The 11144-nt window shown below is 35.6% G+C and overlaps 2 protein-coding genes across 2 annotated transcripts; both read right to left on the bottom strand.

The window, feature by feature from the left end:
• Nucleotides 1-2100: 2100 nt before the first annotated feature.
• LOC145787521 (vesicle transport protein GOT1B-like) lies at nt 2101-8813 on the bottom strand. Its single transcript, XM_082599279.1, has 5 exons — nt 8695-8813; nt 8330-8421; nt 7843-8021; nt 3940-4021; nt 2101-3508 (listed from the first exon to the last, which is right to left on the bottom strand). Exons 1-5 carry the CDS (start codon nt 8717-8719, stop codon nt 3470-3472), a joined length of 417 nt encoding a protein of 138 aa, XP_082455405.1. The 5' UTR covers nt 8720-8813; the 3' UTR covers nt 2101-3469.
• Nucleotides 8813-10551, bottom strand: LOC145787520 (WD repeat-containing protein 74-like). Its single transcript, XM_082599278.1, has one exon. It carries the CDS (start codon nt 10529-10531, stop codon nt 9329-9331), a length of 1203 nt encoding a protein of 400 aa, XP_082455404.1. The 5' UTR covers nt 10532-10551; the 3' UTR covers nt 8813-9328.
• Between the last annotated feature and the right edge of the window lie 593 nt (nt 10552-11144).

The following is an 11144-nucleotide window of genomic DNA, read 5'->3' as shown; positions in this document are numbered from 1 at the left end:
CTTCTTCAGTGCCTGAAGTGTGTGTGCACAGGTCGTTGTCAGGGGAGGGGGCACGCCCCCCTGCAGCGACGGCCTTGGCAACACAATAATTTTTAGAGTTGCAAATTGCAATGAAATGCATGCAACAATTCTCTTGTTGTTTTGCTGCAATCGGCAATCGTGAGTGAATTTTACAATTAAATGTAAGCGCAACTCTGATTGCAGCATCGTGCATTTTACCGCACTTTTCAAGATCAAGACTCTGGAGAGTGGGATTTTATTGCATAGGCTTAGATTAGGGACGTAGCAAGTTAAAAGTTGTTCCTGTTTAAAGTTAAAGGAAATTAGCCATGCAGTAAGCATGAAGTAGATAGGCTATGTATGACCGTCGAAAAAAGATGCAAGAACAATACAGTAGACCTATAGTTCAGTGCTCTCGCCAGAGCGAAAAAAGTAGGGAGGGGGGCACCAAATTGTTAACCTAATGAACAAGTCATAAAAAAAAGCCGGTCACATAATAAACGCCATAAGTTTTCGTGGGGCAACAATATTATGAATGCGGAATGGTAATTTTGCAAATAACTAATCAACATAATAAGAAATCGGTTTATAAGGAGAGGCCACAGAGACAAAAAACGTAACAAATAATAGCCTCGTGAATTTGAATGAAAAATCATTTAAAATTCAGCCAGAGAACTGGGGAAGCGCTGCAAACTCACTCAGTGAAATCCGAGGATCGGAAGCTCAGGGAGTTTATCAGAGAGTTTTTGGCATTAAATGGCTAATTTTAACATTGAAAATTCCGATATTGTTGTTCCGATATAGATTTCGTTAGATTTTGCGTTTTTTAGAATTTTTTCAATTATTGCTGACTTTGCTGTAAACAGCCTTTGAAGCAGAAAGCAAAATACGAAGTTTGGAATTTTTTATGGTATTTTCATTTGATTTAATTATTTTGCCTACTGCACGTAAGCGGCAGTGTAACTCAATTGATAAAAGCATCCAACTGGTATCTGAAGGTATAATTATAAGCACGGCGGTTACCTCAGTGGTTTGATTCTGGATCAAGAGGTTGAAGATTCGATACCCACTGCCGCTGTTGGGATTCTATTCATGCATAACTTACAAAATGTTTTGTCTCTTTACAGTAGCCTATATTATGTTCGATTTTTCGTCATGTTGATGAAAACAGTTCGTGCTGCATGGGATGGGGCAGCGCTAATCCAGAAAAAAAAATCGTTATCGGACATTATCGGCAATAATTTATCGTTATCGCTTAACTTTTTTTTGATTTATCGTTATCGCTTTAGGCATTTTTCGTTTATCGTTATCGCTTAACTGAAAAATGAGTTATCGCGCCCAACACTGGTAGCAGTTACTTACACTCTGCAGTAGGCTGACGGACAAAAGGATGAAATCCCACTGGGGTTCCAAAGCATACAGGATGGGAGATCGATGCAACGCAGTGAGAGTTTGTTCAAACGTCATAGGGACGGTTTCAAAACCGACTTTTTGTGTTTGCGTTGTAACATTGCATTATGTTTCTTGTTTTTGGGGCACAAAACTCCTACCTCTTAAATCTATTGCTGAAAACACGCTTGTCCAATGCTGCTGGTTGACAAGTTTACAAAAATTATTACATATTTATTCTTTTTTCTCTCCATTTTGGGAGGGGCACGAAATCAAGCGCACTCCTGGATTTAACGCATATGACGGTGTTTCTATCGAGAGGTAAGCTCAGTAGTTACAAACTTAGGGGTGCTTGATTATGAAATCCTTTAACTTACGACCAAGAAAACTATATCCTAAGACTGATATAAGTTAACCTACTTCGAAAGGATTTAAAGCCACTGACACAGACTGATTGTTGAGATTAGCCTGACATTGGAAAGTTTTCAGTTGTTGAGGTCGAGTATTCCATCCATAAATATGGTCCCATACTTGATTCAAGTATATGGTATGAGAATATACGGCTCTCATTGTACTCAACCGCGAGCAGTGTTTCCAACCACCGTTGCTTCATCTTCTCGTTTCTTTGCCACCGGGGCGAACGACGTATTTGCCCTTTTCAAAAACTTTTCTCTCTGAAGAGATTCTATCAACACGAAGCCCGGGTCACAAGTTTTGCAATTTTTTACACAAAATAAAATGTTCGAAAGTTTCATCATGTAGTTTATAGCGGCTCTTGCTTGCAAAAACAAAAATATGATTACTCTTTATTGTAGCTCACAGAATAGGTCTAAAATTACAAGAGGAATTCTTGGGGAGAGTTTGAAACAGCCGGGCTACGGTACAAGCTGAATTATAAAGTACGAAAATATAATGTTTGAAAGTAATATGAAAGAGAACGTATCAAGCAGCCTTCTACATATGCAGTACAAGTCAAACTATTGCATTTTTGAAAGGGAAAAGTCTTGTTGCAGTCACCAGAGTTACGTGCCTTCACGCTGGGTCATGTTTCAAATGGCAACAAGCAATCACGTGCAGAAGAGTTTGCAGCAATTCATCCGCGTCAGTTTTGTAGCCTACTTACGCATGAGATAACCAGACAAGTTGCATTGTATGATTGCATTTTGCACAGCTATTTTGTCATGATATACCGATGCAAAAAGCCTATCTTGAAGCTTAATTCGCGGAGTTCCGCGCAATTGTGGCTTAGAATTCACTGATGCCGACCAGCTCATCAAGACTGAAGGTTTACGTTTGTAAATCTCTGACCGGGAAATATCGTCAACATGAGGTGATAACTATATCCGCTTTTGGATTACTCGCTGCACAAAAAAAGTGATTTTTTTGTGATTACAAATTTTTGTACTTTTTATAAGCTGTATTAGTTTAAAAAAGCAATTTTACCAATCAAAAAAGTGTCAAATCGAGAATTGACCTTTCTAGTGTGGCCGGAAAAGCGGAGTTTCGCAACGTCCCTACTTGAAAACTAACAATTGTGCAGAGTACACGTAAGGACAAACATGCCTCTCGGTAATGTGGGGAAGTTTAGTCGGGAGAAAAGTGATACAATTTTGGTAAAGAGGTGATAATTTTCTTGAACCGTAGACAAACGGTTTCAAGAAAGGTGATGGCGTCAAAAGTCTCAAAGGCCTCCTATTCAAACCTTTCTACCGAGCAAAATGAATAACAAGCATGTTAAAATATTGAGTACTTCATATTTAAAAATACAATCTGTATCAAGAATTGCAAGCTTGTCACTGTGAAGCAACCACCCTAACCTAACCAACAGTATAAACTCAAGTGACAAAAAAGCTAATTCCTTTCAAAAGCTCATAAATGCTAATTTCCCATAACGACCCGACACGGAATGTTACATTCTACGAAACAGTTCGGCAATATTTTTGTATAACTAGTAACTACGCTTTGAAACCCATTGGCCAGGAAGATTCTGTAGTAGGCGCCAAGCAGACAAAACGTAGTGAAAGTGAACAGTTTGTTCAATATAATTCTCTAATCTTCACAGACAAGTCAGCAACAGTCATCACACCATGGGATGTTGACCTTCCAGCCTTTCAGCGATCTGTAAAAAGAGTCAAAGGTTTTAGAGAAAGGCGATGGTGCTGGCACTTCTTTAATTGCACAAGAACACAACGCCGCATTTTATCTACGTTTTCACTTAACATTGTTGTATGAAAGCAATCGGGATGCAGATACTATGCCGTACACCTTTATGTCAGGAATTGTATTTCCGTTAACCAGCTTGCTTTATACACAGTCAGATATCAACAATCATCGTTTGCTAACGTTAAATCTGATTGGTTGGTTATTTGAACAAATGAGCTTGTAATTTCATTTCAATTACTTTTGCACCGCAGCTGCGTGGATCTTACTGTAGCCTATGTCTTTTATTTTTGTATTTTTATTTTTTTGTGTGATTTGAATATGGACATTCTTCACGAATACAAATAAATAATAATAATATACTAAGAAAAGGTAAAACAGATCACTTACTTTGTTGATAAATGGAATATTTAGAATAGAACCCACGACTGGAATTCTTCTTAAAAAGTTTATAAATACAGGAAAGAAGCCGCTGTAAAAAGAGCAAAGTTGAAATAATTTGCACAGCAAGCATGGCAGCGCTAAAAGGTCACCAAAGTCAGCTGCCACTCGAACATACAAGCAAAAGGCAAGGCAGATTGCCAAAAGCCATATGGGTCATTCTGTTATAATACAGTCAAAATTTTGAAATTTTGTAACCCATCCTCTCAGAATTCCTTCATTTTTTAATATGTTAGAGCTACTGGGAAAAGATGAAGATTGGCATTTACGCTGTCAAAATCCATCAAGCGGTTTTCAAGATATCGACAGTTACATTTTTGCCACTAGGGGCGCTGTTTTCGCATCACAAAAACAAAAATGGCTTATAATTCTTATTTTATAAGATACAAAAATAATGAAAATATGTATTCTTATAGTTTTTGGGGCAAGGAATTCAAATATGTTATTACATTTGTGAAAAAAGCAAAGGGAAACACTTTATTTTATTGAACAAAAGTTTTGGGGTGCTTCATTTCAATGCCCCATATCTCAAATCTGCAAAAAGATTTTTTCCCCCAACCAATGCTAAACTGTCAAGAAAAGCTACCTGCTTCATGTGCAAAAGTATGATAAATACGTTTTGTTTCAAACTTCTGCAATTGACAAAAATGTTTCATTGCTATATTCACAATGTTTTCAATCAACAGACTAGTGTAATACATGATCACATTTTATTCTATTTGAATTAAGGCACTAATGATGCTCTACAGTATCTACTTCATCTCATATTCAACAGAGCATGGCCTTCTTTTCTGATGACCTGAATCATAATACAAGTTTTGTGTTTGCAATGCAAGAAGAATTGGCTCACTATTTGAAACAAAACTATCCATTCATTCAACCCATCTAGTATGTACTTTTCAGATGGGTGTGCTGGGCAATACAAAAAACTTCAAAATTTTTTCAAGTCTGACCTATCATCAACAGGTCTTTGGATTTTCTGCAAATTGGAATTTCGTTACAAGTCATGACAAGACTTCTTTTGATGGACTTGGTGGGGCAATTAAGCGAAAACTTTTCCACAAAAGTTTAGCTCAGCCATGCCAAAATCAAATTCTGACAGCGAAAGATGCTTACAGTTATTGCAAATCAGCTATGCCTTCAATCAGTTTTTATTTTTTATCCAAAGAAAAGCTCATTGATATTCGACTGGCTTCAAATAAAAAATACATTCAAGGCCACACAATACCAGGCACCAGAAGCTATCACTTGTTTTCCTTATAATGTATTGCAAGCATCAGGTTTAAATTCACAGCAGAAGATCATTTGTTTGCAGGTTGTTTCTAATTTTTTGATAGCCATCAGCAAACTGAAAACTTCAATGTTGAGGAGTATGTTGCAGTGAAAGACAACCAGGCATGGTGGATTGGTATTATCTTGAATGATACAGCAGCTGATGAAGAACTTTTAGTCAAGTTCATGCATCCCAGTGGGCCACGTCAAACGTTTCAATGGCCAAAACATGATGATATTTTATATGTTCCTAAGACAAAAGTTATATCAAAAGTTGCTGCACCGAGCATCAGCAGAACTGGACGTGTTTATCAAATTACTGATGCAGAGTTTGCGTTTTTATCTTAGTGGAAGCTGTAATTTTCTATTCATCATCATTGAGTGCCCTCTCTTTATTTGAGGGTTGGCTGCCACTGTACTAATTAGCAAGAAATCTTTGTCAAACTATCGAATCAGGGTTGATCTCTAACCAGTTTTGATCACTTTGAAGCGGTTTAAACCTGGTTTTAACCGGTGAAAACTAGGTTTAAACGGTCAAAATCCAGAAGAATATTTTTATGTAGTGAATGGTCGGCTACCTGGACTATGGGCTATTTAGGAAATATAAAAGCAGTTGTGACCATATTGATATGCAGGCCTCGAAATAGCTGGCGGCCATGGCCGCCTGAACTTTCATTAATGGCCGCCAATACCGACCTGTCAGGCAGTCACAGATGGCTGCCTGTAAAATTCGTACGAAAGATTATATTTATCTTGGATTTTTCTCTTGTTTCAGCACCGCCAAAAACAAGACATCAAACAGCGTTAAGACTACTACCTTAATTACATGTCATGCTACGTCTTATGTGCTACGCAACGGGAGGGCAAATGTTGCGCAAATTTTATGGCAAATGTTTTTCATAAAAAAAAAATATGTTGGAATAAATTCTTGTACTTCAGTTGGCTGTGCAAATGGTTCATCGTTCTATCAAGCATTTTTTGGTGTATCAGCAACTTATTGTTAGAATTTGAATTTTCTCGATAATTAAAATAACCACGCAATTGAAATATCAATAATTAAAATACCAACTGATTGAAATATCAAAAATAAACAAAGAAATTGAATATTTTTTGTTCCAAATCCAGCATTTAGATTATTGTTGATCAAAACAAAATATAGTTGAACATCATTACTAAACAATAACATGGAGGGTAATATTTTTAATTCAATTGAAAAGCAACTTGATTCATACACTAAAGGGGTTTTGACCAGTAATAGGTGGTCAAAACTGCCCGGTTTAAACCAGGTTTTAACCGGGCCGTTTAAACCGCCCCAGTTTAAACCGATCAACCCTGCAAAATCTTGCATTCATTATTTTGGTTTCTCCTTGACTTATCACTGGCACTTTTTAATCCTGATATATTGCAGTTTTGTGTATGCTCTACATTCAATCTATATATCAAATCATAAATAGCATCACTAACTAGTGTGTACTGTGTAGAAGTGTATTTTGAAGTACCCATAAAATGTTGTTTTTTTTTCATGACAATTGCAAAATTTTGCAACAAATTACATTTATCTCACTTTTACACATGAAACAGATAGCCTGGATATCTTGTTACTCCAGAATATTTACTATGATTGACATCATAATGCATATTGCATATGCTGTGTGATCATGTATTTTTTATTAAAAGTGCATGGAGAATCAGCAGAGCCCTATTTATGGCATATGCATTTCGCTCTGCTACTGTAGAGCATCATTAGTGCCTTAATTCAAATAAAATAAAATGTGATCATGTATTATACTTCAAGTCTATTGATTGAAAACATTGTGAATATAGCAATGAAACATTTTTGTCAATTGCAGAAGTTTGAAACAAAACGTATTTTTCATACTTTTGCACATGAAGCAGGTAGCTTTTCTTGACAGTTTAGCATTGGTTGGGGGAAAAAATCTTTTTGCAGATTTGAGATATGGGGCATTGAAATGAAGCACCCCAAAACTTTTGTTCAATAAAATAAAGTGTTTCCCTTTGCTTTTTTCACAAATGTAATAACATATTTGAATTCCTTGCCCCAAAAACTATAAGAATACATATTTTCATTATTTCTGTATCTTATAAAATAAGAATTATAAGCCATTTTTGTTTTTGTGATGCGAAAACAGCGCCCCTAGTGGCAAAAATGTAACTGTCGATATCTTGAAAACCGCTTGATGGATTTTGACAGCGTAAATGCCAATCTTCATCTTTTCCCAGTAGCTCTAACATATTAAAAAATGAAGAAATTCTGAGAGGATGGGTTACACAGTGTGACTGTATTATAATAGAATGACCCATATACTTCTAGAAAAGAATATTTTTAGGCCGGTAGCATAAGTTTGTGTCTGTTTTCTTGTGGAAAAAGCAAATTTTTGTCAACCAGTCCAATGGACCATTCAAGAGGATGGTCTATTTGAAAGACGACAGTAGCAAACACTCCGACGTTTTGTTGCCACCATTTGTGTAAGTCGTAAGCACTTTGTTTTTGATATGAAGTATTATTTTTTTTTCAAGATTGTGAAATGAAATTGTTGCGAGCGATGATATATTTCTGACCTGAAAAGAAGAAAAAATCCATAGATTTCCACGATCATTCCAATCAAGGGCCAGCCAAGCAATACGATGAGGATGCCAGTGAAAAAAAATCCACTAGACTTGATTTTATGACGTTGGAAGAAAAAGGAAAAAGTTCTTTGCAAACCAATTAAGAAGGAAAGTCCACTTATGAAAAGCAACTGCAATGCAATAAATGTATCAAATATATATACAGAATAAAACAATTTATAATTTTTTTAATCTGATTCACTTTAACAAGAAGCTTAAAAATTTATACACTAAGGAATTTCATAACAAAACTTGACGGACGAGATCAATTTCGTAATCAGAGACAATACCCAGTATCCTGCTGTTATGAGTAGAAACCAGCCTGGCTCTTATTTCATGGCACATCCGAGCTACATTAACTTTGCAGAGGTTTGAAATTCAGATAGAGATGGCGGCTGATACAAACAAAAAAGCTGTAAAGTAAAAAACAAAATCTTACATTTCCGAACGCCAATAAAACTCGGTCAAAAAAGAATAGCATTCCGATAAAAAGGAAGAAAGCGCCGAAGCCCGTCAACCCAATTCCAATTTCTAAAAAGCAAAAAAAAAATAAACATGACAAAACATTCCCTTTCTGAACAGACTCATTTGGTACTGTGTATCAATTATGCAACATGATATGCTAAGAGTAAAAATAACTTGCCACAATTTGTTAGTCAAAAGATTAAATCAGAGGCGTGCAAGTGCAACCATATATTGTCATGCGCCACATCAAGTCATAAATACGCCAGGCTTTCACCAAGTATCATACAGTACAATTCACACTTTATGCAAAAAGTTTTTTTTGATGTTTTTTGCACTTACTTTGACTGTCAGTCACAGACAGCATGTTGATGGTGACTCTTTGCAATTGCAGCAAGCAAGATCCAAAGTTAGTGCCACAAGTCAGTAAGGATTTTTACAATACACTTATATTCTCTAACTATAAATTAAAAAACAGAGTTGTTTTATATCTTAGACATGGCAATGCATTTAACCCTTCAACTTGGTTTTAGCAACAAAGTGGATTTAGCAGGTACACACAAGTTTGACAGAAAAAAAAACGACATCACAATATAGCTGAGTTACACAAATGCAGTTGATACACTCACACACTGGCATAGGTTGGACAAAGTCCACCAAAGCATGAAGTACCCCAAGATGACCTTTGTACTGTCAACATTTCATAGCGCAAATGCAATGACTATAAATTTGCTTGAAAAGTTTTTAATAAACAATGAGATCAGGGCAACAATACTCAATGAGTGTGGCAAAAAATCTCAACAGTTGTGGGATAAAAACGACAGAAATTTATTTTGTGAAGGATTTGTAACAAATGTACTGTACGATATTAAACTTTAAATCAGGTTAAAGTTTAATTGTCAGAGTGTTGTGTGATTGTATATAAACATTAAAAAAGCAATCAATATTGCCAAAATACTATCAATGTAAAATGAAGTCACAAGTTTAGTTTTTTCTTCTTCTTTTGTTTTTTACAGCTTTTACTTTCATTGTGTTTCACATTATTCATGATTTGATTTTCAGAATCTGATGAATCAGAGCAACTTTCATCAGCACTTTCTTCAACATTTTCCATTGTTTCCCACATCTTGTCTGGATCCTCATCTTCATCCTCCAACAATGGTAATTTCCTTTTTGCAGAAGAAGCAGAATTATTGGTTTTTTCATATATGTCATCATCTGTAATAAGCAAACAATTCAACCTAGACTTCAAATATACCTTTTGAAGCACTTTAGTTTGGTCTTCATGATGTACATACAAGTGGCGATCTAAACCACAAAAAAAAATATATGGGAGAGAGACATGGGTAACAATATCTCTAACACTTCCCGCAAAACCTTTGTAGCGACGGACAATGTGTTTTAACTTTCGCGTGTCAAAAGAAGCGACATCACCGCGAGTATTTCCAACCATTACTCGATATGGCTTTCTGTCACTGACACAAGTTGCTGTGATAGGAAATTCTCCAAACGAGGTCTCAGCAACAGGACGTCTCGCAGGTGACTTTGGGTCATAGATGCGAATACTGTGTGTCCCAGTAGTGGTCAAGATTTTACTACTTTCAGGTATAAATTTGACATTCATGACCATAATTGGTACTCGAAGCTGCAACCAGTCATGTTTCACATTCTTTGCTCGAAACAAAGGCTGCTCTGGGGCGCTGGCATCCCATAGTTTAAGACAGTTTTCTTTTCCTCCTGTTGCCAAAAGATTATTTGCAGTTTGATAAGCCATGCATTGTGTGTCAAGCCCAGTTGAGAAACTTGTTAATTCTTCAATATTCTCTGGATTCCATAAGTTTAAGCGACCTCTGGAGGTACAGGTAATAAATCTGTTTTCTGTTTTATACAGGCCAATAAGTTTTTCTTTGTCTAATTCATACTGAGGTATAGCAAAAACATCACTGAAACTCTTGCTTTCAAAGTCAAATTTCCTAATATTTCCTTTTTTATTTCCAACAAACAATGATTGTTTATCATTATGGTTCCAACACATTTTACATATTTCTTGTTCTTTTCCAAAATTTTCTTTGAAAAAATGATTTGTTGCAGTTTTTTTCACTAAATCAACTGATTTTAACAATCCAGATTCAGTGCCAAGCCATACATTGGCAACACTTGGTATAGATTTTTCATTCATGTTTAACCATTTATAAGAACAAACCTGGTTTAAAACATTAATTGTAATATATAATATATACGGTATTCTATTTGAATAACCTGAAGATGTTATTACTATAACAAAATCGATTCTTAATTGATTACACTAAAAGGTTAGATTGTTGTGCAAGTGCCAGCATTTGATGAATGCAAAATAGCAGTACCGTACTATCAATATAATATGTACAATTGGAAACACAGCCAGAAAAGAATTGTCTAATATTCAAAGCAAAAGTACTTATATACATACTCACCAGAATTGGCAATTTTTACAACTTTGGTATAAACTCATTGAAACGTTCTAATATTTAACTTCCTTTTACACAATGGATGTATTTGTGCATACAATTGTCGAGAATAGATTTTTAGTATTCTACTTAAGACCAAAGCTTAAAAACTGATGCACAAGTGTTTGACAACATATTTGCAAAGTTTAAAAAAGTAAATATTAAAAATATGTTTTAAACGAACTATGTGGCGTTGTGTTGACCTAGCCTGGCAGTGCAATTTATGTTTGTCTGATACTCAGATGTAAAGCAGATCACAGAACACTTTTATCAATTGCTCAAACTGGTTTATTCCAGGCTTTACAG

The sequence above is a fragment of the Aplidium turbinatum genome, chromosome 18 (assembly GCF_918807975.1).
Source record: "Aplidium turbinatum chromosome 18, kaAplTurb1.1, whole genome shotgun sequence".
NCBI lineage: Eukaryota > Metazoa > Chordata > Ascidiacea > Aplousobranchia > Polyclinidae > Aplidium > Aplidium turbinatum.
Note: the sequence above shows the minus strand (reverse complement) of the source record. Positions and strands in the feature narration are given on the sequence as shown.

Bases quoted from the DNA above. Each gene is read 5' to 3' on its own strand.
- LOC145787521 (XM_082599279.1), bottom strand. From the start codon at position 8,719: ATGCTGTCTGTGACTGACAGTCAAA. The intron at 8,022-8,329 runs GTAAGATTTTGT...ATTGCATTGCAG, and splicing joins TTTTATTGGCGTTCGGAAAT to TTGCTTTTCATAAGTGGACT. The intron at 4,022-7,842 runs GTCAGAAATATA...CTCTTTTTACAG, and splicing joins GGATTTTTTCTTCTTTTCAG to CGGCTTCTTTCCTGTATTTA.
- LOC145787520 (XM_082599278.1), bottom strand. From the start codon at position 10,531: ATGAATGAAAAATCTATACCAAGTGTTGCCAATGTATGGCTTGGCACT.